The 26,526-nt window shown below is 34.5% G+C and overlaps 4 protein-coding genes across 12 annotated transcripts; 1 reads left to right on the top strand and 3 right to left on the bottom strand.

Annotated features, from left to right (window-relative positions):
- Positions 1-215: 215 nt before the first annotated feature.
- On the top strand, positions 216-6,547 carry LOC137735460 (COP9 signalosome complex subunit 7). 9 transcript variants are annotated; one of them, XM_068474885.2, is made up of 9 exons: positions 216-652; positions 842-917; positions 1,696-1,784; positions 2,308-2,397; positions 3,120-3,164; positions 3,308-3,378; positions 3,782-3,920; positions 4,263-4,351; positions 4,541-4,831. In XM_068474885.2, exons 1-9 carry the CDS (start codon positions 494-496, stop codon positions 4,566-4,568), a joined length of 786 nt encoding a protein of 261 aa, XP_068330986.2. In that variant the 5' UTR covers positions 216-493; the 3' UTR covers positions 4,569-4,831. The 9 variants fall into 9 exon arrangements, 6 of the variants coding, with proteins under 6 accessions (XP_068330986.2, XP_068330988.2, XP_068330987.2 ...); XM_068474887.2 differs by having other exon boundaries at positions 4,246-4,351; XM_068474886.2 differs by having other exon boundaries at positions 4,243-4,351.
- A 5,157-nt stretch (positions 6,548-11,704) lies between these two features.
- Positions 11,705-12,485, bottom strand: LOC137734231 (ethylene-responsive transcription factor 2-like). Its single transcript, XM_068473530.2, has one exon. It carries the CDS (start codon positions 12,410-12,412, stop codon positions 11,723-11,725), a length of 690 nt encoding a protein of 229 aa, XP_068329631.2. The 5' UTR covers positions 12,413-12,485; the 3' UTR covers positions 11,705-11,722.
- A 4,091-nt stretch (positions 12,486-16,576) lies between these two features.
- On the bottom strand, positions 16,577-19,342 carry LOC137734230 (ethylene-responsive transcription factor 2). Its single transcript, XM_088697365.1, is given in 4 exon segments — positions 16,577-16,983; positions 16,986-17,055; positions 17,058-17,515; positions 19,201-19,342. Coding segments are annotated over 4 exon segments (777 nt in total). The 3' UTR covers positions 16,577-16,876.
- Positions 19,343-25,259: 5,917 nt separating this feature from the next.
- Positions 25,260-26,118, bottom strand: LOC137734229 (ethylene-responsive transcription factor 2-like). The gene has a single exon (XM_068473528.2). The coding sequence runs from the start codon at positions 26,031-26,033 to the stop codon at positions 25,320-25,322; it is 714 nt and encodes a 237-aa protein (XP_068329629.2). The 5' UTR covers positions 26,034-26,118; the 3' UTR covers positions 25,260-25,319.
- Between the last annotated feature and the right edge of the window lie 408 nt (positions 26,119-26,526).

Below are 26,526 nucleotides of genomic sequence, written 5' to 3'. Positions count from 1 at the left end.
TTATTTATATGATATGTAACAAATTTATTTAAATTCGTTTAATTCACATAGACTTTTGCCTAAGTCCTAACCAACCGTCCGAATGGCACCTAACATCTTTTAGAATCATAATCTTTATTATTGAATTCTTTGATCTCATTTACGTTTTTCATTTGATCTTTTTATTAATTTAACTTTTTAATATAACATGTAACGTCATATTACATGTTAATATTATTGGACCAAATTCGGTCGGATTTTATTTTAATAAATATTATACGGCATGACGGTTAAGCTATGGAGATGTCCCGATGCGAATGCCAGGTGCCCGCAATAGAATCTGAAAATGCATCAATCTACCCTTAAGATCCTTTCTCCGAAGCCCCTATTTTCTCCTCAATCTCTGCCCCGAAATTCAAACGCACCAAATCCCTAGCTTTCCACTGCTGAACTTTTCACCGTCTCGTCTCGATTTTTCTGTCGTTGCAATTGGTAATTTCTGTTTTTTTTTGAGATGGAGATTGAGCAAAAGCAAGAGGAGGTCATTGATCACTACGTGAAGCAAGCCTCATCACTAGATGGCTCCGCTCTCGGTCCTCTCGTCGCAGAAGTCACCTCCCACCCTGCCCTTTTTGCCTTTTCGGAAATTATCGCTGTCCCTAATGTTCTTCAGGTTCCCATGTTTCTATATATTTATTGTGGAATTTCAGTTTTCTGTGTATATTTTGGTCGTGTAGTTTCTGCGTTTGAGCAAAGGATGTATAATCAGAACTTTGTTGCAGCCAAACAGAAAATAAAATTTTTGATTGTTACTGGGTTTTGTTTCATACGCATTTGTTTTTTGACTGTGGAATATGTGCAGCTTGAAGGAACTGAAAATTCTGTGTACCTCGATGTGCTTCGATTGTTTGCACATGGCACATGGAGTGATTACAAGAGTAAGCACGCAAAAATCGCTTCATCTTTTGGTCGATTTTCTAATGCGTTTGCTATTCTCTAGCTGTTGGTTTGATTGCTTTGGTCATCTTGCACCAAATCGATTAATGCTTGTTTTCCGCTTCCATATCTGTGATAAAGAAATCGAACAATAACGCCCTAAAATTTAAATATCAACAAACCCTGTGCAACATGAAAACAAAACTCAGAAGGAGAAAAACCCAAAATTTGAGCCACCATTGGAACGTCTGTTGACTCAATGTATGAAACATTGTGCGCAGCCTCATTCTCAAGAACATGTGGCAGGGTTTTGGGTGCCAATGCAGTTGGTGCTTTTTTCATATTAATGTTGCTTCAGGATATAACTGACCCATGTATACTTCTGTCAAGCTCTGCTGCAGAGTCATCACTTCATCACCAGTTTTTGTTTCTTACTGTTGCTTTGGAGATGTCGAAGAAAATACTTTCTTATACTTATTTAGTGATAAGATGAATAAATGGAGGCAGCAACATATTTTCGTTAGAAGAAGTGTAAACTGGCACATTTGTTTTAAAGCAACTGCCGTATCTTTTATTAAATTCTACTACTATGTCTTTTATTATTCCCTCCATAACATTTAAGCTTTTCCTTACTACAATAGTTTTTGAAATTCGGGAGATATTGTCAATTCCCAGGAGAACTACTTCCCATAAAGTTTCTGAGTATATTTTCTTTGAAACAAGAAATTAAGCATCTCTTTGGCATTGTTATGGAATTTAAGAAACTGAAATGTATTGTAGGTGATGCCAGTCGTCGTCCACAACTGGTCCCTGATCAAGTCTTAAAGCTGAAACAGCTTACTGTTCTTACACTGGCTGAGACAAACAAGGTATGTTTCCTTAAATGCGTAATCCTCTTATTTTGAAAAGTTGTTGGTGATATACATCTAGTAATGGTTATGGCTGTATGGTTTTCCAGTATGAATAGATGGAGCTTGTCACCTTTGGTACTTGATGTCCTCCATGCTTCAAAAAATATGTCGTCAAAAGTGAAAGGAGAGAAAAAATTATCATCACTTTTAGACAAGTCTTATGGACAGATGTTTGTTTTAGTTGCACTTGGAGGAAAGACTGCAGTTACCAATTGAATTCTGAATGTAATAGATATAGATGATGGTGCCTTTTACTGCAAACGATGATATGAAAAGTTATATGGAATGCCAGAAGCTTATTAGTTCCAATCAAAATTCAGAACAATAGTGGACTTACAGGTCTTAGTATCCGATGCCTTTGATATTTTAAGTATTGGTGTTCTAGTTCACTATTGTGTTGATATCCGGTTTTTATAAACACAGATGTCCCATATTGTGTTGTGCATTCAGTTTTCTCTTATATTCTTGAAATATTTTCCAGGTACTACCGTATCATCAACTTATGCAGGAGTTAGATGTTATCAATGTACGAGAGCTCGAGGATTTTCTCATTAATGAGTGCATGTATGTGGTAATAATTCTTTCATCCTTCTACCTCTATTTTTTCCCAGTTACATTGAAATATGCATCTTTTACTGGACAAAAAGGTTTCTTTAGTGAAGGCTGTGGAATGAATAATCATAACTTTAACGAATTGTTATTCAAATACAGTACAAATAAACACTCTTCTCCCGTCCATCTGTCTGCCAATTTGACTCAGTGTGCACGGGCAGCAGGACTCTGCTATGGTTCTTGCCCGTGAAAGAATTTATTTTTGAATATCAGACAGTACCTGAAAATTGTTACTGTTAGTTTGGTCTATGAAGCACAGATATTCCAAATATTGCAGGTGTGGAGTATCTGTAAGGATATGGCCCTGATGCCCCCCCGATAACACCCCAACAGTTATCGGATACAGATTTGCAGTATTCATTACATTTTGTAAGTTTGACTTTTGGATATAGTGCGACATGCGTTGTGTACATACGCATCCAGATGCACAAGGGTATTTTTTGTGTGAATCTTTTCCTTAAAAATGGGGGTCGTCCATGGGTACTTTTAAATTATAACTCACTTCTGACTCTTATGTAGATTACTTTTGCACATATACATGTAATGTGATATATACTATTTTATTATCCCATCCTTGTTATATAGTAATTTATCCTGCATTTGTATGTGTGTAACATAGTTAAGTGGATAGAGAAAACATGAAGGAGATGTCAGATTGTAACTTTATATGTTTTCTCTTAGGGCATACTAAGAGGAAAGCTGGACCAGTTGCGAAAATGCTTTGAGGTTTGTGCTTATTACTGCTGCCTTTGCTTCAAATTGTTTTTAATTTTTGTGTTGTTTTACTTGTTTTCGCTTGCCTTTTCTCGTTGGTCTTTGTTTATTTCCTTATAAGAAATATGGAATCAATTATTTCTTGTAAAATGCAGGTCCAGTTTGCTGCAGGGAGAGATCCGAGACCTGGACAACTTGGGAGTATGATTCAAACACTGTCAAACTGGTAACGTCTCTGATTTTGATGCAGTTTCTCTGTTGGGTTGTATGTTCAGTATGCATATATGGAACTTCTTATTTAGAATTTGGTCCTAAATATGTGCATTATGATCTGAAACACTCATGTGTGACCTTGATTGCATAAAAGTTTCCTGACTCTTTGTTGTGTGCAATCAAATGCTATGGAGCATCTGTTACCAATTTAATGAAATTGTTTCATGTGGTAGAGTTTATTTACTACTAATACATTAAAAAAAGCAGTTCCATGTTTATCGTAGTAATGCATTCTCGTGTTTAATCCAGTGTGCTGCCTTTGTGATATTTTTCTTCTAAGTTAATGATTTCTCAAGTTTCTTTTTGAGATATAAATCTGATGGTATTGCCTAAATTTTGTGTGAATGAACACCTAGGTTGGATACCTCAAGCAATCTTCTTATCTCAATTCAAGAAAAGATGAAGTGGGCTGATACTATGACTGAAGTGGCCAAGGAACACAAGAAAGAAGTTGGAAATAGGGTGGAAGAAGTAAAGAAGTCGATTTCCATCAAGGTCAGTTTAATCCTGTTGTATTTTTCCTATTGCTTCTGCAAGTAATCCTTCCTAATAAAGTGAACAGGATCCATTTTGATGATTTGAACATAAGGCATGGCATGGTAAAACACGATATTATGATTTTATTTTTGTTGATGTATTTCTCTACCATAAATGTGCACATCAGCGCCTTTTCGATGAGCTATTCTGAAGCTATACATAATCATAGATGAACGAGTTCTTTATTCCCACTCCACACACAAAACACAATTTTTTGTTAGTCTTTTGTTTAGTTATTGGGATATGTTGGTCGATGTGTCTTTTACTTACATTGTGGCAGAAGTTCGCTACTGTAAGCAGGCCGACATTGACTTCCGGGGGCATGAGGAGATCTACTCCGAACCTGGAGGAGTGATGGACTATGAGGAAGACCGTAGTCGACCAAAGAGGTAATATAACCACCTCATTTTCTTAGTTATGATTTTTATTTGCAAATACATGGCTATTCTTGCATGTGTCACTTTCGCTGTTGGTTTCCTCTCTTTTACTGCCAAAACTGTTATCAGCGATATTTGTACCATTGGTTCGAGTGATCAATATGATTTTCCTTCATTCCACTGTTTGATTTGGAATTGCAGGAGACGGCATCCTATATATAAGAGTTGAGAGTGGGAGACGACGATTATTTGGGCAAGTTCAAGTTGCCTTGATTTTTTGTTCATGTCTTTCCCAGGTCTGTTGATATCTCCTTTTCGGAGACCACAATATCTCTGGTAATAAACATTCTTATTTTTCGCATTCTGCGCATAGTCCATTTTTAGTTTAGCTCGTCTTAAATCCCTTGTTATTCCAATTGAGTTGACATGAATGAATAATGAAACCACATTTGTTGGTGCGGCTAAAATGCTTTATGGATGGATATTCAGATACTAGGGCTCTACTTCCTTCTTTAATGTTATACGTAGTATGACGCTTGCTCTGTAGCACTCGAAATGCCGTTAAAGCATGCCTTGAGGAAATAATTTTGAATGCCGCATTGCATTTATAAATTTATAAATGCAATGCGGCGTTCAAAATTTATAAATTTATGATCCGAGTAAAACATTCAAAGCAATTACTTTGCTTTGCTAGAAATATGAAATTGAAAATAATTATTATAGATCGTAAGTGGCTTGTGGCTCACTTGGTTAAGAATATTTGTTCTTGCACTCGAGGTCTCGTATTTTAATCTCCTTCTCTGTCATTTAAGTGAGTTTAGTGTACGTACACTACCCTATCGTTTGTCCCATAAAAGTAAAGAATTATAGTAGTTCACATGATTTACTCCAACCTTGGTTGAGATTGTTCAGTACCTTGTGGTGGTCTGTATATTTTTTGTGTATTTTAGAAGGGTGGATGGATATGGATTCGTATGAAAATTGTTCGTTATTTTAGGGAGTGTTACATTTACGTCATCATTTTGAAATTTAAGCTAGGCACACAAATCATTTTTCTTTTCGTGTTTTTGTAATAGGCTCACAAATCATTTAACAGAAAGAATAGAAACTAAATAACTAAAAAAACATAGATAAACAAACAAAAATAAAACTTTCGTAACAAAAACACAGTTAAATCTCCATAAATTAGTAATCTTGGGACCAAAGAAAATCTGTTACTTTAGCGAATGTTAAATAATTGACAAATTAAATTAATTATTAATTTATCAATCATATAATATTCCTCCTTATTTACTCAAATATTGTACATTTTATTTAGTTTCTCGTTTTACAAATAAACAATTCTATATATTTGTTTAACAAAGTACAATTCATGAGTCTTCTTATTTCTCCCATAAGTCATAGTAACACATCATACATACAACAATGGTTTTTAATCTCAAAGGTGTAAAGAAATCAAGAAATTATTAATTTATATATTACGCGGGACTTATATAAATTTTTCATTATATGTTCTCTTTGATATTTAGCAAATTATTAATTTAGCACGTTATCTCCAAGTTGGGACCAGCCAAAAATATTATTTAATCGGCCTTATTATTTTATCAGGTATTAAATTATTGAGGTTCTGTATATGAAGCTCTATAATCAAATATAAATTGTAAACCATATGTTTAGGCATTGCACTAAACTTCTTGTTTCCCGTAACGACATTGTTCTCTGCATCAAGAAATGAATTTAGCGTTGTCAGTATTTGGATTGATTACCTTGTTACATCCAGCCACCTGAAGCGGCTGTTCCTCCTCCATCATCCGCTTGTCGGAAACAAGATCCCACCGGCTTGGTGCAGCTAAACTAGTGTCACACACTCACACTCCTTAATACTACACAAACCACTCACCATGTTAGCCAAAACTATCCTTACCTTCCTTCTCTGCTTTCTTAATACGTGTTGAATATGGCCTTAACCCACAGGTCTTGAGGATGAAGTTGTCCTCCTCGTCGAGGTTTCCAGGGTTCTTCACGTCTTCAGGTTCTCGTGGCGCCACTGGAGAATCTGTTGTCTGCAGAGACTTTGCTGGTTAAATGCTGTCGTATTTTAATCGGTTTTCTTTTTGCTCAAGCTATTTTCTTTTTATTTAATTTGTAATTACTTAAACCAAATTATAAGTCCAGCTGTAAATAGATGTCCACGTGTCAAATTTTAAATGGGAGTATCATGTGGTAGTATAGTACTACCTAATAATTTCTCGAGAGAGTGTTCCAAGTGTGGGAGGGAGGGGAGATTTTTTAATGTGCTCGAATAACGGGACAGTCCGTCATATGTCATTATATAAGTAGAATGACACTTAAAAAAAAAAGAAATTTTTCTCAACTTGTATAATAACATATAGTGTACTACTCATATTCCAAGCACATTCAAAAATCTCTCATTGGGAGAGTGAAGTTCAAAGCTCCTTTTTGACGTGGGTTGCTTCCAGGACTCTTTTGGCGTTTTGCTAAGGGTTGTTTTAATTATTAGATTTTTTTTAATAATCAACTGATTTTTTTTTAACAAATGATATTATTTACATTTAAGGAAAAAAGTTAGATTTAGCCTCGTAATAAGCTAGCAATAATGTGACTCAAATTCACCATTGACAAGAATCGAACCTAAGATATCTTATTTACAAGTAAAAAGAAATATCACTAGACCATATTATTAAATGGCTAATAATCAATTGATTTTAAGTGGGTGTACAAAAAAAAGTTTAGATCATTGAGTAGGGTTTTTTATTTTTCAAAAAAAAAAAAAAGAGTACAAAATATGAGTTTGGATGCACTTCGGATTGATTTCCAAAGTGATGTCTGATGCCTTTTTATAGGCACGTGGCTTTGATAACATACATGTAAAATTCATGACAAACGAAATGCATGTTTAATCTGCTTTCAAACATTTCAGCGCCGCCCTTTCTCAGAGTCCTCCATTGCATTTGATTTTCGCCAACTTAATTTCTTCTAGTGTGTCTTTCAACTACCGCTGCTCCATGTTTTCAGAATTGTCTTACTACATTGTTAAATCTCCTTCGTCAACTGTAACGTATATACTTGCACACAGAGAGAGAGAGAGAGAGACATAGTTCTAAAAATTCTCGCCTAGTGTCAACTAGGACATGCTTAGGCATTAGGCAGTTGATCATCATCCTGATTAATTTTTAGAAGTTTGAAAATTTAGAAAGTAAGCCTTGACCCGCTTAGGCTTCCGCCTAGCGCACCTAAATCCACCTAGGCATCCCGTCTAGATCTTGACTCTCACTTAGACAACAAATCGATAACTTTCATATTGTATTTTAATTTTTCAATAAAATGTAAGAGATGTGATTATATACTTGTTCCCTATGTTTTCAATATGTTCTAATATTTTATAATTTATATGTCAATTTATTTTGTAATTTACATATTCCAATGTAATTATATGTTTTATTAAAATATAAATAGACATTTATTTATATAATATATAATAAATTTATTTAAATCCGTATAGGCCTTGCCTAGCCACCTCTGTGCTAGCTCTAGCCCGCCATCCAATTAGCTTCTAATGCTTTTAGAACTTTATATATATATATATATAATACACGTTCAGTTTCCGTACTGTTGAATGACATATATATATATATATATAAATAATACACACGTCCAGTTTCCGTACTGTTGAATGACATATATATATATATAAATAATACACACGTCCAGTTTCCGTACTGTTAAATGACATATATATATATATATATATATAATACACACGTCAAGTTTCCGTACTGTTGAATGACATATATATATAGATATATATATATAAATAATACACACGTCCAGTTCCGTACTGTTGAATGACGTTATATATATATATATATATATATATAATACACATGTTCAGTTTCGTACCGTTGAATGACATTATATTTCTACAAGTTGACGCTACAAGATTTATATATTGGATTTAACTAGTACATTAATTACTATAACAATTTGTATAATTTGAAATTAATTAAACAGAAAATTCTATTCCACTCCTGAAAAATTTTACTTTTTTAAGGAAAATTTTGAATTTTAACAAAAAAATTATTATATAATTTTATTTAATGATAAATACAAGAAAAGGGAAAAAAAAAATCTAATTAAAGGTGTGTGCAATTGCACAGCGTTTTTTTTCCCTGCTTTATATGGAGTGACTGATGGCAGGAGAAAGGGATTCATAAAAAATAAAAAATAAAAAAGGCAGGAGAATGGGCTTTCTTAGGCATTCTGAGAGAGATAAATTGATAATGGAAGAAAATTAAGTAATTACTGTAGAAAGCTAAAAAAATGAAGAGATTTAGAGAAAATTTGATGAGAATCGAAAAAGATTAAAAAAATAAAAGATGTTTGGAAGGTGAGAAAGTGATGAGAAAATGCAAGAAGAGGAGTGAGAAGAATGGCCGTTAGGCTTTTTGGAGAGATACTATGTTTAGTTTAAGAATTAGTCAGTGCACATTATTATGTGTTCAATTTCAGAAATAGTGTCTGTGTTTAGTTTCAGAAATAGCTTAGTACTCGTGTTCAATTTTAAAAATAGTGTAGTACTCGTGTTTAGTTTAAAAAATAATTGGTTTTCAGTTTTCAGAAATAGTGTTCAGTTTCAGAAATCATGTAATACCGTTTAGTTTCAAAAATAGTATAGTACCGTTCAATTTTAGAAATAGTGTAACACCTTTCAGTCTCAGAAATAGTATGTGTGATTTATTACTATTTTCTATTTTATTTTTTGTGATATTATTTTTTACCTTTTCATTAAAATTTAAGTCATTTTCATTAAAGTTTAAGCCCTTTTGTCTTTCTTTTTTTTTCATTAAAATTTAAGTCGTTTTTTTCTTAAATAAAGTTATAGGATGATTTTTAGTTAAAATAAATTTTGACCAAACCCTTTTCATTAAAGTTCTTTACTTTTTTTTTAATAAAAATTTGTCTAAGATTAAAAACCAACAGCAGTACTTGGCATTTAATTGTAATTTTTAAATATTAATTAGGTTGTAATAATTATTGAGTTTTTGTAAGTAGGTTATACATTAATTCCCATAAACAAAAAAAAAAAAAAAAAAAAGCTATTTGTCAATTATTATTAAATTCTTGTAATAAAAAAATCATATTTTATCATCTACTTTTCATTGTGTGCTCCATATATATATAGCTATGTATGTTTAGATACTATAGTTACATACCAATACATTCGTACCGATACTTCTGTACCAATGAATTTTTTATTTATTATTTTTTTAATATAAATTGTTTTTGTTTTGTTAATTTTTGTTAATTATATGAATTTATAAATAATAAATGTGCTATAATTACTAAAGTATGGTAAGTTTTAAAATAGGGACTTAAATCAGATTTAAAAAACCACTGACTTTAAAATCTAAAAAGAATTACGCCCTAAAGTCTAAAAGCAGCTTAATTAAAATGTAGAAAAGTAGTTTGACCAAATCTCTAAAAGCCTTCGATGTCCGGTCTAAGAATTTCAAAAACCAAGCATCTAGATCAAAATGCCCTATGTAAAATTCATGACAAACGAAATGCACGTTTAAACTGCTTTCAAAGCCTCCATTGCATTTGATTTTCACCAACCTAAGTTCTAATATTCTTTCAATTATTGCTACTCCATCTTTCATCACATCAAAATGTCTGACTACATGGTTAAATCTCCTTGATCAACTGTAACGTATATAGTAGAATATATATGTACACACACACACACGCACACACGTTCAGTTTCCGTACTGTTGAATGACAGTATATTTATGCAAATTGAGTTTTCGAACTGTTTCAATACGAAACTGAAACAAACAGCTGCAACTCTAATTTGGCAATTCATATGAGCAACAATACGCTCAGTTTAGTGAGATGCATCTTACTAACGCGAATATATCAATCCACATATTTCATGCACACGTTTGTTCGAGGAATGAATTCACACCCATTACATTTGAATTCCACGCCTATATATAATATTTTGTTCCACGTGGGAAATAACTTCCAGTGCATAGAGGATATTATCTTTGAAACTTGAGAGATTGAGACAGAAGGCATATCTCAAAAGTCATGCAATTCATGTTTTCATGCTTTCAAGTTTGAAAAGACGCCAATACATGGAATAACATGCCGACACATATAAACATACCATGCCTAAACAAACTGCTCATCCTTTTTCGTCAAATAATGCAGAAACGGTTGCCCAGATATCTTCATTTTGTTGAACAAACCAATTCGGTTGCACGTAAACCGCTGCCGAAACATCATCTAACCCAATTATCAACTAAAATCACAAAGATTGAAGCTTTAAATGCATTAACTGTATGCAATTCTTCTTAAAACAGAAAGGGCTACAGCTATACATCAAATACATGTTTTGGAGATCAGAAAATGTGAACCATATAAACTATAACAAGAAGTGTGTGCGCGATCAATATAAATAATGAAGAAAGTAAGAAACATTGACAATCGTGCCAATTACGGCTTGCATGCAATGTCCTAAAGCTAAAATTTCGTCCATGCCTTTCTTCTTGCAGTTCGTAGGTGTCCATGTTCCATGATTCAACAACCGGTGGTTTGAAGTCAAAGTACCACAACTTCAAACTCTGCCAAACCATTTTATATATTTGTACTCTCGAAGACAAGGCTTGGAAAGACTTAGAGAAAGACATACACAGGGTTTTATAGGCCAAAGTATCGTTTAAGAGAGGTTGCAACTCACTATCAATGAAGCATCTGACATATTCCTAGAGAATACACAACCCATTGCCAAAAGATGCGATGTTTAGCCTCTGTATAATGAACACCAATTCCAGTTTACAAATTAAGTATGGTGCAGTACCGAATTTTATCAACTGGATTGAAGAAATTTTCATTCAAATATTGAAATTGAATATTTTAAAATAAAATTGAACTTTAGTAGAACCTGTTACAAAGGCACGGAAGTTTCTCAGGATTGAAACCCTGATATTGAGTTTATAGAATCATGTTAAAAAACTATCCGACAAAAAGAAGAATCATGTAAACTTTTTGCTTCTTGTGAGAAAGAAAATTCTTAAAAGGTTATACACATGCAACTGGGCAAGATTGTGATTTGAGACAACTATATATATTGGGAAGGGTGAGACAACTATGGGAAGGGGGTTAACCAATCAGTTAATAATAATTTGGTAATTAATTAACTATAAATGAAGAAAAATATCAGTGAACCGTGGTGTACAAAATTATCGATTATATTTGGCACAAATTACATCTAGCATCTCACAAACTACAATGAGAAAAAAAAAAACAAGAGGAAATAATAATCTGCGTCGATGGCGAAAAGATCGTTAAATATACAACTCAGTTAAGCAATAGGTGGCTGCCAAGTGAGAAAGATTCCAGTTGGAACACTTGAAATGGTTCATCTCCTTCTTCCAACTTGGCTTTTGCCACCGAGCAAACTACATTCCTTTTCCGCTTAAGCGTTGGTGATCCTCCACCATCCGACGATAATACAGACGAAGATGATGGCTCCAGTGAGCAACGCTTAGAAGCCACACGACCCGGCTCCGAATCATGCGTGCCAATGAGGTGAGGAAAATTAAGCTTAGCTTTGGAGCCACGCATTTTAAAAGCGGCTCGGTCATATGCCAAGCCGGCATCCTCTGCTGTCTCATAGGTTCCGAGCCAGATTCTCGCCCCGTTCTTCTTTGGGTCTCTTATCTCAGCTGCGTACTTACCCCAGGGTCGTCGCCTCACTCCCCTAAAATTCCATCCCCTCTGTGGGACTTGAACAACACACGCTGCCACCTCGAAGTTATTTGATGTGTCCAAAGCATGGTTCATTATTCCCATTGTGTCACCCAAACCCTCGACAAGAAAATGAGCATTGCTAGAGCTTGGAGTACTTGGAGAACTAAGCAATGGTGCATCAAACTCAGCTACATCGGCCAAAAATGTCTCCTGGGTTTCAAAATCATCGTGTAGTAGATGCTGACGAATCGATTCCAAGAGAGCCCAGTTGGAACTTGATATGCTTTCTGTTGACATTTCTGATGATCTAATAATTTTATCAGTACGTACTTAGTATTCAGGGATATATGAAGAGTTGATGGTTGTGAGTGTGATATGTAAACCTGAAGGCTTTTGAAGTTGTGAGATATCTCCTTGTGAGGATTTGTATATATATACGTGGAGGTGTGCGGAGAGAGGCTTATTGTCATCCTCGTAAACTATGTTTACTATTATATTGAATAGCGTTATAATTTTCTCCTCCTACCACTGCTACTAATTTTCTAGTTTCTGATTCTATTGGCAGGGCCCTTCCTAGGGCTGTTCATGCCTAACTTTTTTGTTTTGCTTGCCGGGCTTTGCCCTCCTTTGTACCAAAAAAAAAAAAAGAATAGGGTTATAATTTCCATGAAACCCCACTGGTTTTTCTTTTCGATCACATGTTTTGAATGCTTAAATATGGTTTTTATATTTGATTATTTGTCTCGAAGGTGCTTTCATTGGTTGTTGATTTAAAAATATATATATATAAGAAGGAGATAACTTGATATAGATATAATTTTGTCAGCAAGTGAATTAGTTCAGCTCATTGAAATAGGTCCAATAAATGAAATTCCATGTAAGCTTATTTATAATTTGTACTGTATTTACCCCTTAGACTTAAATTGTGGTAAACACACAAGATTTCTTAAGTATGGGATTATTTGTGGTTTAACTAATCTCTTAATTGTTGGATTAGTTGTAGCAATATAATCACCTCAACCCCCAATTCGTTCATCCTTCCTTTTTTTCTTCTTCTAAACAATTCCCTCTATTAGATCATGGAATCAATCCTCCTCTTTCTTCTCTCTTCTTTCATGAGTGATATTTTTGTCCTTTCCTCTGAATTTGTTCCTTTAATATTATATCATATTTCTATTTCTAATGTTCCGACATGGAGCTTCCCAACAATTTTCTTCCTATACAAGGTAGTTTATTTTTGTTTTGCAAGTAGATTATATCTGTTTTGTAAGTGTAAAGCATTTTTCTTCTGATAAATTGTAGCAATGGTCCTTCAACTTTAATCCAATTGGAGCAATGATCCTTCAACTAAAAATTTATTACCATTGGTCCCTCAACTCATCAAAACGTGCAGCCATGGTCCTTCGTCAACTTCGTTAGAACTTCTAGAAAAATGAGTCACGTACCATACACGTGAGGCTAAATCAAGGGGCAAATATGAAAAATCAACTAAGAAAAATTGTATCAATGGCCCCTCAACTTTAATTCAACTGGAGAACTGGTCTCTCAACTTTAACCAAATTGTAGCAATGATCCTCAACTTTAACCCAATTGTAGCAATGTCTCTTCAACATAACTCATTTTGACAGAATTCTAATGGAGTTGACGAAAATGACCATAGCTACACTTTTTGACAAGTTGATGGACCAATGGTAATGGATTTTTAGTTGAGGGACCATTGCTCCAATTTGATTAAAGTTAATGAATCATTGCAATTTACTCTTTCTTCCTGTACAATAGGTAGTTATTAGATTATATCGGTTTTGTAGGTAGACATTATTTTTCATATATTGTATGTAAACTACTAGATAATATTTTAGTTTGAGTATTTAAATATTCAAAATTAAAAAAATGAATAAGTGATAAAAAAAATTAAAAAATTTAAATATTTTTATCTGCAAGGGTAAAATTGATATCAAAACATGTAATTGGATAACTGGATTCGATCCCAAAAATTACTTATGTTTTTGGACCTAGATCCAAAAGTCCCTATAAAATATTGCAACCGTCCATAATTTTCTTGCAAGCAAAATTAACGATACATTAGAACAAATTACCTTATTACTTCATGCCATAAACACAAAGCATTGGTCATGGGGTGGTTGGACTCATATCTACACCATTGTTAAGAATGGATCATGTGCTGCCTCGACATCATTACTGGTTCTAGACTGAAACGCTGCCAAATTAAAAATAATATCCTTTCTGCATACTGGTGCTTCTTTGGTTAAATTTAGTTTCAAAATCAGCTTAGTTTTTGTAAATATATTTTCTTAAAAGAAAGAAGGTAAATTTTTTTATTCATTTTTACTACAAGCGATAGTACTATTCTAAGTTATATTAAAAGAAGAGGATTTTAACTCATGACAGTGAGTTAAAAAAAAAAAAAAAAAAAAAGCTTTATTCACCATGACAAATTCATTTGAAAAATGATCTAATCTACCATAATTACTATTCAAAACTCAAAGAAGTACAACTATAACTATTCAAAATTAACTATAACTATTCAAAATTATAGGAATACCACTATTGCATTGGAAAAAAAATGCTTTAGTAGTGGTACTCCATTCACTTTAAAACTGGTAGATTAGAGCATTTCTCAACTTATTTGTGGCTTTTTATTTGTTATGAATTGTTGGAAATAATGTAGACAAGGGATGAAATAAAGAGAGCAACATATAGAAATATTGGGACAGTATAATATGAGTGTCTTTTTTCTTCTCATTAGGCTTCTTTACGTAGTGTTAGCATTAGATGGAGGCCAGGCTCAAGTTTTCATATTTAAATCATGAAGGAATTAAGCTAATAAGATATTACATATTGGTTATAAGTGCATGGGCATTCACATGATTAATAATAATCACAACACTCTCCTTTGCATGTTTATCAATTAATGATAGTTGTCTCTAAAACCTTGTTTGAGAAATCCAATGGGACAAAACCTAAACAAATGAAAAAGAAAAAAAAACAACTTTGGAAGTCATTGATAATGCGTTGGACACGCTTAATGATGTCTTGCTACAACCTTGCCACGAAAAATAGATTGGGATAAAAGCGTGGTTGAAGTGAAAGCGAGCATAACACGCTTACGCCAACCACAACATATCCTCAAAGATTTCCTTTGATGATAGTAAGTGTTTATCTAATTGTAGCCATAAGACTTGAGATCCACAAAACTCTTCAAGAAATTGAACTTCAATAGAACTTGTTTAGAAAGTATGGAAGTTTATTAGGAGACAATAATTCAGTAATTAAATACTCAGCCCTAAATCAAAGACATTAATTCCCAAAATTGTGTGTATTGACTGGCCTAAATCCTAAGCTCCCTTTTTTGTGCAATGATATTGAGAGGAAGGTTGGACTAGGCCACACATAAGTCAATAATCGACCTTCCACTTACAAATCAATGAAATAACACTTGACTATGTTTAGCAAAAATTACTTCTATTATCTCACAAACTTCAAAGGAAAAGAAATAGGAGAGAAATAATATACGCCTTAAATGGCGAAAAGATCATCAAATATATACAAACTTGTTGGTTGCAAATTTGTTGTCCCTTTATGTGTCTCGTTTGTGTTTCTTTGCTAATATTTGACACATGTCCTATGACTTAACTAAAACATATCTCTATTAACTTTTTTATTTGGCATTTAAAATTTATAAAAATCCAAAATATGAAAACAATACGCGAGCAACGTATGAAGGTCCGGTTCAAGAAAAAGTGTATGGCTGGTCAATCTTCATCTTCACTCTCATCTTTCAAACCCAACCAGAGCAAGGAAGAACAGTAAAACGACAAGGGTGAAAGATCCGACTTCATACAATTTGGATGGCGGGTTTGTGGTGGTGGCCGTTGGGACCGCACCATCCTTGGAGCTAAAGTGAGTGCAGAGGTCGCCGTCCATCGACATGGCAGTCAACTAGGTGAAGAGTTGAGTAGGTGAACAGAGAGCTTAGTAATTATCGATAGAGTATTAGGTGATTATATAGTACAATAAAGTACACCAAAATTTCCATACAATTGAGATTTTCATCACTATTGAGAAAATAGCAGTACAGCCATGGACAAAAGATTGGGAGCTTTCTCACCTTGTTAACTAACAACCAGGGAAAAAGTGAAGATTAATGGTGCTAGGGTTTTGCTAGGGTTTGAGAGATGAGTGGAGGCAAAGATCGGCCCGCCATACACTTTCTTGAAATGTACCTCCATACGCTGCTCGCCCATTTCTTCGTATTTTAGAATTTTTTTGAGGAGTTTTAACGAAAAGTTCACGTACTGTTCACTTTAACGAAAAAATACATTTTAATATTAAAAAGTCAATTCTGGTACTATTTACTTTACCCTTTATTTTTTCCTTATCATTAAAACTCAAAATTTTCAAGTCATTTTCAATTCATTTTCATTAGTTTTCCTTGTTTTTTACCTTTTAAATACCAAATAAAAAAGTCAACATAATTATATCTTAGTTAAGTCATAGGATATGTGTCAAAATGTTAGTTAAGAGACACAAAAGAGAAATTAAAGGGGATAGCAAACCTGCAGCCCGAGAATTTTTTCATTGTGCTTGGAACACGGGATGGTGCACTCATATTTTACTATATGAGTAGAGGAAAATTTTACTTGTTAAGTTACTAATTTTTTAACACAAGTATCTCATCACTTGTAATACGTGGTATATAATCCTGTTTTCTGGGCACGAAAAATATCTTCTGCAGCCCAACTAGGTAAGCAATAGGTGGCTGCCAAGTGAGAAAGAGTCTAGCTGGAACATTTGAAGCCGTTCATCTGCTTCTTCCAACTTGGCTTTTGCCGCCGAGCTAACTACATATTCCTTCTCCGCTTAAGCGTTGGCAAGCCGCTACCATCCGATGATGAGACCGACGTAGATGACGGCTCCAGCGAGCAACGTTTGGAGTGACACGGTCCGGCTCCGAATTATGCGTGCCAATTAAGTGAGGAAAATTAAGCTTAGCCTTGGAGCCACGCATTTTAAAAGCGGCTCGATCGTAAGCCAAGCCGGCATCCTCAGCTGTCTCATAGTTTCCGGGCCACATTCTCGCCCTGTTCTTCTTTGGGTCCCTTATCTCTGCTGCGTACTTTCCCCACGGCCGCCGCCACACGCCTTTAAAATGCCCTCCGCTCGGTAGCGCGTTGGTTTCACGTGCCGCCACGTCGAACTTACTTGACGTCTCCAAATCAAAATGAGCATTGATAGAGCTTGAAGTACTTGGATAATTATGCAATGGTGCATCAAGCTCAGCTACATTGGCCAAAACTGTCTCCTGGGTTCCGAAATCATCGTGCAGTAGATGCTCATGAATCGACTCCAAGAGAGCCCAGTTGGAACTTGAGAAGCTTTCTGTTAAATTTATTTTTAAATTTATATTTTGTTTTTTTTTTTGCAGATGTGGGTCAGTTAGGAGGGGGGGAGGGATAGTTTCAATTTTTTTTTTTTTTTTCCCTTTCTTCCTCCCTCTTCTTCTTCTTCTTCTTGCAGATTGTGGGTCGCTGTGTTTCAATTTATTTATTTATTTTTTTAGGTGAGAAAATTTAGGTTTTGGGGGATGGGATGGGTTTTTGGATGGGAGGGGAGGTGAAGAGAGTGGAGGAGAGGGAGGTGGTTAGGATGCTTGGGAGGGAGAATAGGGGTTGCGGGGTTGGGTTTGGTTTCTGCGTTTTCAAGGTTTTTTTTTTTTTTTTTTTTTTTTAAATAAAAAATAAAAAAATTATTTTTTTTTACCATGCGGTAAACATTTGGCAGCTACGTGGCATATATGTGGCTACCACGTCAGTATTTAACAGATCAATTGATGAAAAATGTAACAAAAGTATTATTTTGAAATAAAATAGTACTTCAGGTATGAAAATGAAATGTTTTGAAGATATTGTACGGAATTGAAATAGATTATAAACCTGAAGTATGAAAATGTAAGTTACTCTTATTTTTTTTGTCTTGATATTGCTTTGGTCGGTCGGTTGATTTAAATTAATCATAAAAATGTTCCAGATGCCAAAGTGTTAGTTTAAACTAGATTTGATGTGACCCTATCTAAAATTTTCACACGTGCAAAAGTTAATGATGCTACATCTAGAGAATGGATGACATCGTTATACGTAGACAGGAGAGCAACTTTCTTTGAAATTAGTTTGTATTGTCACGTTTAGTTCTAGTTGACTAATGTAATGCTATATAAAGAAACATTTACATTTAACGTTATGTTATTGGATTAGCACGTTGTAGCAGTAGCAGTAAAGAACTCGTTTCATATACATCAATTTTTTTTAATTCAAAATGGATGACGTAAGTGATATATATATATATATATATATATATATATAATTTGCAAACAGGATATGAATACACACCCAGTAATCTAGGGGTGTGCTATCTACACATCATTTTTACCTCTCACACATCATTTTCAATTTTTGGTTGTCGGTTCGAATGAAGTAAAGAAGATCAAGAGACAAAAATTAATAAGAAATATGTGAAAAGTAAAAATGAGTTTATGGAAAACACCACCCAAAATCTAAAACTATTTAGCTTAGCTGCTTATACTTTTACATATAGTTTACACTTTATTTATCAAATTTGTGTTCTTTTAGGCGATCTTCTCTCATTAAGGATAAATGTTGGGTGTGCTATCGATAAACTTTTATTTACTTCTCACACATTTTTTGTTATTTTCGACCTTCGGATCAGATAAATACGAATATGAATAAACTTAAACAGGGTGTATGAGAAATACAAAAGAGTGTGTGGATAGTACACCCCTAAAAATGTTGAAGTTGTTGGAGTTCGAAGACGAATAAACTTATCATAGCCCACCATCAACGAAATCACTTTTCTTATTAGACTTTATAAACTTTTATAACTGAATTGATTTGGACACATGGGTATTCACCTATATATATGTGTGTAGGAATATTTTTGTTCATTATTATAAAGAGTGCCACTAGGCCTACTCCATTGTCCGATCTTTACACCCACTGTATAATCTCATTCAACATAAAAATAGGAAAAATACCCTACTATGGATTGACCTATGGATCGACCCCACCTTGATCCACTAGTAGAGCACCTTAAAAACCCTTGCGAGCAAGAGAGCAGTAACGGGGACGAGGGAAACCATAAGGAAGGCATTGATTTCCAAGTCTTTGAGAAGAACTCAGCAGCAACTTCCATTAGAATCGCATGCTTTAGATCTTGAAAATGGAAGAGAAATGCTAAGAGGATGTTTGGTCCGCATGAGGAAGAAGGAGAAGAGGATTTCATTTGGGTGGTGCTATTCACACACAATTTTTTACTTTTCACACATCCTTATTAATTTTTGTATTTTGATGTTCCTTAATTCATTTGATTCGATGATCGGAAACTAAGAAGCGTGTGTGAATAGTACCACCCTTTTATTGTATCACAATAAAAGGGCACATAAAATTCGTGTTAGAATTTACTTATTTCAGCAACTTTTTCTTAGATTGGTTAGATGAGACTGATTACACAAGTATATAATACAATCACTAATTAACTGTTAAACTTGTGGTTGTATTATGTTAAACAAGAGTCCAACATAGATTACATTTAGTAATGTATTCTGACTTTTAATGATGATATTCGTTATCTCTTGTATCTGATATAGATGGGAACTTAACATCCTAATAGGACTCTTGTAAATCAATCTTATGTAACTATTGAAGGAAGATTTGTGAAAAACAAGTTCATTTGAGCAACATCAACAACATGCAATTAACAATTAAAAGGCTGAATCATGTTTATATGCACTCAAAAACAAAACTTAACCCATGAACTTCAAAGCCTAGTAGATAGGTGAACCAAGACTCAACTCAAAACAAAGTGAGTTGAGAAATCAATACCTTTGTAGATTCCTCTTTGCATAAGCAAAGGCTAATCACCCAAAGAGAGGGCCTTCATTCCTTGCATCTTAGATCCATGGATTTGGATGGATGAAAAGGTTTCTCCAAGTTCCCAAAATTGAGAACCTCTAAGTCTCCACACCAAGGCATATTGTAGAAGAAATGAGTGACCTAGAGGAAGTAAGATTGCTAGATGTTTTCCTCAAGGGTGGCCGGCCATTTCTAGAGAGAAAGGAGAGTTTGTGTTTCTCCAATTTCCCCAAAAACAACCCTTAATGAATTTTGGCTATAAAGTCACACTTATACCTTAATTCATTTGAGTGGCAAACTTGTAAATAAGTCCAAAACCCACTCTTTCTCTAAATGGCCGGCCTTAGGGTATTCATTGGGCTATTTAGGCCTTTGTGAATCATTATTCATTAAGTTGTCACACAACTTAAGTCAATGGACTTGACGTTCGAAGCCCATTGGGCCTTAAGGTCCAAAACTATCCCGAGGTCTTTTAACGAACTTATTCGTTTGATTAATAATCATATTAATTAATCCTTGCCATAAATAATTAAACCATTTAATTATTCTTACTCATCTCCGTTGAATCTTCAATCTCTACCTTACACGGTGTACGATCCATTAGGTTCCTTTTAGCGAGGCAGTGGGCGATTCAAACTCTTTCAAATCGATTGTGAATTGAAACTTACTTTCAATTCTCCCGTTAGTGATAATACACTTTTAGGGCTTCCACAAACCATGGTTGACGCCTAGCAGCATGTCATGGTTACCCAAGCTAATCAGAAAAGGTGGAGAACCTATTCAGTTTTAGGATTACAAATGCAATACGGTATTTCTCTAATACAATACTCTTGACCACATTGTTTGGTTTGATAGTTTATTCATGTCTACTATCCAATGTGAGTCTTGTGCTTATATGATTACCTTGAATGTGATTTGGAACACATTCCTAAATCTCATTCATACTTTGGCCAAAGATTCTTAATCATATCATAGAGTATTCTCCCTCAAACAGTTTGAAGGTTAGAGATCCCTTGTTGCGCATTCACTTGCCTCCATGGCTAAGTGGCTTAACCCCAACGATGCCGTGGACACCCTCCTGATGGAGTGACTTTGACATAATCAAAGATTAAGGACCTAACCACAAGACAACTGTGATGCCTCAGGTCAAAAGACTAATTTGCATTATCTCAACCATGAGTTCTCATGTGACATGAATATGAGAACTCTTCGTTGATCGTGTTCAGTGAACTCATTCTCTATTGAGCACCTACGTACTTGTCTTGATGTCACACACACCAATGACTCGAGACTAGTCACTCTCCCTGAGAGAAGACATAGCACGTACTGATCTTAACAGACTGTCAATGCCCAATTGACAATCCTATGATCAGGAACGTTTAGGATGTGTCAACGAAAGAATGGTCTCATGAATCTAACTTCTTTAGATCGCATTCTTCCAATCACATATTCCTTGGACTTATCGTTTAAGCATATAACATTTATATGAGACGGCTCAAACAAGAATGTTTGCCCTTAATATTAAACTAGATTAGTTTAACATGTGAAATGTCCATAAAGTATCATCATATGATTGGTTTTAGGGCACATTTCCAACAACTATTTGTACAGAGGAATGAAGCAATGCAAATCAATGCTTTCAGAAATATTTTTCTCACCTTAGTTGGGTTTTCTTCATATTAAATATATGTAAGTATTATAGCCAAATCTTGGTCAGTGTTGCACTTAAAAGTTGTAAACTCATCATGGTCAATTTTCCTTTTAACTTTTCACTTTGTGGCTTTTATTTGGTATAAAACTATATGTATTCTATTTGCCTTGTACCAAAATTCTCAAACACCTGGATGTCGATGTTTATATATCTTCCCCTTAATTAGTAACTTATCATGGTAAAGCCTTTACCAAAAGAATGATTTAGGAGAAAATCTTATTATGGTAAAAGCCTTCACCAAAACAATGATTTACGAGAAAATTAAGAAATTTTGCAAGGGTGCATCTTAGGCTCTTTAAAGAGTAATATGCTTACACCAAACATGTGCATCAAAAACGTGTTTGTTACTCTCATTTTAGGGATGGGTCACACTCTCTCTCATTCTTCACATTGTAAACCTACAGGCACACTTTAATATCCTATAAAAAGAGACAAAGTCTCTATGTACATCGTAATCAACACAAAATATATGGTTGAAACAGAAACTACGTCAACATGGACGTTGCTCCAACTTGGAGTGAATTCGATGCATGTATTCTTGTGTTTTATATGGTTTTACGGTCAAATATTGTGAGCGTACTTGAATGTCCTTTCATTCTCATTTGACTTTCTTAATTTTGTGCTAGGGTTACTTGGAGACCCTCAAGTTCCCTATGGTACCATTTGGTACGTGGGACGGGACGGAACAGAGTGGGATGAGGCGTTCCGTCCCACGCTTGGTACGCCTAAAACGGGTGGAACGCGTTGTTCCACGGGACGAGTTTTGGGTGAATTTTCGTTCCACCTCCACCCCATGGAACGACTCGTTCCACATCTGTGGAACACAAAATTATAACCTCTCCGTCTCCTTCTTCTTCCTCCTCGCTTCCATCGGAGGGCATGGGGAGCTATCAAAAATGGCGGCCGTGGCGGGGACCAAAGCTGCACCAGCAATGGCGACACTGGCGGTGCCCTGGTGGAGAAAGGCGTCGACTTCACCAACTACTTCTGCACCTATGCCTTCCGCTACCACCAGAAGGAGAAGCTCTCTGATCGAGTTCGCATGGACACTTACTACAACGCCATTTTCAAGAATAAGCACCACTTCCATGGCAAGGTACAACATCTCATGAGCTCACTACTTAATTACTCCTCCTTTACCATTTGTTGTTATGCTGTAAAATATTTGGGATAAATTTGGTCTTAAGGCCAGAAAGAATGAAAATTTACTGAAAAAGTTTTGAAATCGAGAGCTACCGACTTGGTTTTTCCCGATGATTTGTTCGAAATCGGTCTGAAAGATTTCTTATTTGTTTGATTTGGGTTGGGGTTTTCTATTTTTTGCAGGCGCGAAACAACCATTCTGTTCCGTCCCTGCGCGTACCAAACATACACGGATGCTCCGTCCCGTCTCGTCTCGTCCTGTCCCGTCCCGTCTGCGTACCAAACGGTACCTATATACATCAAGCAAATAAAGAAAGAATTTATCTAATAAGATTTTATATACATACACTTTAGATGCGGTCTTTAACTATCAATGTTCTTTGACTAAAACCTTTGTGATTTTTATTTTTTGATCGAAGTCCTTTGACATTAATGTAATAATGTATTTTTATGTAGGTTATTTTATTTTTAAACTAAAAATGAAATTTTTAGTTATTTATATTAATGAGATTTTAAATAAAACGTATAATTTATGAGATTAAAAATATTAAAGATATATTATACTCTCCAATTAATTATGTGTATACATGGGTACGTTCATGAAAAACTAACCAAAAAATTATTGTACCAAAACATGGGTACATTTTTCAAAAAAAAAAAAAAGAAAAAGAAAAAGAATATTAGGCTTAATAATTTTTAAATCAACGAAATATCGATGAACGAAATAGAATGTACATGGATACATAAAAAAACGAAATAGAATTTTTAAAAAATCGAAATATCGATCAACGAAATATCGATGAACGAAATATTAGGCTTAATAAAAAAAGAATACATGGATACATTCTTAAATCAACGAAATAGAATGTACCCATATAAGTTTAAAAAATGCATTAGAGAAAAGATTGAATGAATTTTATATAAAAAAATGGGTACATTTTATATTTAAAAAAGGGTACATTTTTTATTTAAAAAAGGGTACATTTTTCATATAACAAATTGGTATATGTAAGAATGGGTACGTATCATTTTTTTTATAAAAATTTAATGGGTACAAACTTATCTTAATTTTATTTTTTATATTTTGGAAATGATTGAATTGAAATTAATTAGGAGTTTCATAAGGGTGTGAGTATTAAAACTCTAAATCAATTACTAATTTTTATTATAAAAATTATGTAACTTACATGTAATTCATTAATATATTAATGCTAGGGATTTTGATCAAAATCTAAAAACTAATAACGTCTTAGTCAATAAACATTAGAAACTAGGGACTAGATACCAATTTTCCTATTTTATATTGACCATAAGTGGATAGCCATTAATTAGTAATATTTACAAATACTCACCTTTGAATGTTTATAGTTGCTTCTATAACCTTACTTGGAGAACCCAACGAAACAAAATCTAAGCAATGCAAAAAAAAGTTGCAACTTTTGTGAATCCTTGATATTAATGCCACGAAATATCGAAAGAGATAAAGCTTGGTCAAAGTGAAAAAGAGGACAATGTGCTTATGTCAACTGTAGCATATCGTCGAAGGCTCTCCCGGATGACAGTAAGTTTTAATTTAATATGAGTAAATGATCTCACAACGATTTACTACTTGTTGAGAAGGTACAGAACTTTCTCAGGGGACAATTATCTTTTAGATTTCTCTACATATTAGCAACATGTGGGTGTTCAATTTGGTGATAGGACTTCGGATAGAAATGCGTTGAGGCGATTGGCATAGATTTGTTAGCTAGAGGAATTGTTACAAAATTTAATGTATAATTAACTGATATACGAAATTGAAGCTCTCAAGTAGATAAAAGTGTCTCTTACATCCTTGCTTGCGAGGTTCTGAGATTCCCATTTTATCACTTGAAAAAAAAATATATACAAGTAATTGATGGAGCTTTGTGATTATTTACTGTAATGTACGAATATATAATGCAATACGGGGTATTTGAATTCTTTAATGTACGACTTCAAACATCGGATAATGAATTTTGTATTCTCAATATATGCATGTGCTATTTTCGTTTTTAGAATTGTCCTATTCTTTTGCTCTTGTAAATAATTGAGAAGAACCTGAAAGGGTTATACAATTGTAAGATTGTTGTTCCACCTTATAAGAATTCACAATATGGGAAGTAGTCCAATTCATTATAAACACATGTGATGTTTATTGTTTTATTTTTTTGATGTAGGATTCATACTTTCGACGGGTTAGATAAAACCACACAATAAGTTAACAACAATTTGATATTAAACCTAAAACTTTTTCCAACAAGTAAAAGAATACACACTTGTAGTGTTAGTGATGTACAAGATTGTTTATCACACAACTACAAAGGAAAAAAGGGAGAGAACAATCTCCGTTATTTTTTTTTAACAAACGATATTATCTGCTTTCTTAAATGGCAAACAGATCGTCAAATGTATACAACTCGTTAAGCAATAGATGGCTACCAAATGAGAAAGAGTTAAGTTGAAGCTGTTCATCTGCAACTTGCAATTTGGCTTTAGCCGCAGAGCTAACTACATTCCTTCTCCGCTTAAGCATTGGTGAGCCGCTACCATCAGAAGATGAGACCGATGAAGATAATGGCTCCGGAGAGCAACGTTTAGGAGCGACACGACCCGGCTCCGAATCATGTGTGCCAATGAGGTGAGGGAAATTAAGCTTAGCCTTGGAGCCACGCATTTTAAAAGCGGCTCGGTCATAAGCCAAGCCAGCATCCTCAGCTGTCTCGTAGGTTCCGAGCCAGATTCTCGCCCCGTTCTTCTTTGGGTCTCTTATCTCCGCTGCGTACTTCCCCCATGGTCGTCGCCTGACACCCCTAAAATGGCGCCCGCAGAACGGTGATTGAACAGCCCCCGCCGCCAACTCGAACTTATTTGATGTCTCCAAAGCATGGTTCATTACTCCCATTGTGTTACCCGAGCCCTCCACAACAAAATGAGCACTGCTAGAGCTCGAAGTACTTGGAGAATTATGCAAAGGTGCATCAAGCTGAGCTACATTGGCCAAAAATGTTTCCTGTGTTTCCAAATCATCGTGCAGCAGATGTTGACGAATCGACTCCAAGAAAGCCCAGTTGGAACTTGAGAAGCTTTCTGTTGACATAGGTGATCCTTTGACGAATTGAAATGACGATGGTGGTGAGTGTGATATGTAAATCTGATGGCTTTTGGAGTTGTGATATATCGCCTTATCAGGGTTTCTATATATATACAGGGAGATGTGGGACTTATCCTTTTGCTCGTAAAGTATTATTATATTGAATGGGGTTGCTTCCATGAAGCCTCACTGGTTTCCATTGTTGCGATCACATGTTTTAAATGCTTCAAATAAGGTTTACTTTATTCATTTGTTTGTCTAAATTTTGCTTTGGTTGGTTAGTGGGTTTCAAAAATATAATTGAATAATATCGAGATGCCAAAGTGTTAGCATAATAACAAGAACTGATGCAATGCGTTCTTTGATCACATCTACAAATTACGATTAAATAAAACAAATTGTCTGATTTCATGGCGTAACTCAACATGTTACTCATAGATAAACTCATATACCTGTTTTTTTGGCATGTTTACTTAACAGAATCGGAGAGCTTAAAAAA

This window comes from Pyrus communis, chromosome 7, assembly GCF_041283825.1.
Source record: "Pyrus communis isolate YQ-2024b chromosome 7, ASM4128382v1, whole genome shotgun sequence".
NCBI classification, from domain to species: Eukaryota; Viridiplantae; Streptophyta; class Magnoliopsida; order Rosales; family Rosaceae; genus Pyrus; species Pyrus communis.
This window is presented reverse-complemented; position numbering and strand designations above follow the sequence as displayed.

Excerpts from the sequence above, each read along its gene's own strand:
- LOC137734231 (XM_068473530.2), bottom strand. The coding sequence starts at position 12,412 with ATGTCAACAGAAAGCATATCAAGTTCCAACTGGGCTCTCTTGGAATCG.
- LOC137735460 (XM_068474884.2), top strand. The coding sequence starts at position 494 with ATGGAGATTGAGCAAAAGCAAGAGGAGGTCATTGATCACTACGTGAAG. Across the intron at positions 918-1,695 it reads CACATGGAGTGATTACAAGA|GTGATGCCAGTCGTCGTCCA; the intron begins GTAAGCACGCAA and ends AATGTATTGTAG. Across the intron at positions 3,921-4,262 it reads AGAAGTCGATTTCCATCAAG|GCCGACATTGACTTCCGGGG; the intron begins GTCAGTTTAATC and ends TACTGTAAGCAG.
- LOC137734229 (XM_068473528.2), bottom strand. The coding sequence starts at position 26,033 with ATGTCAACAGAAAGCTTCTCAAGTTCCAACTGGGCTTTCTTGGAGTCG.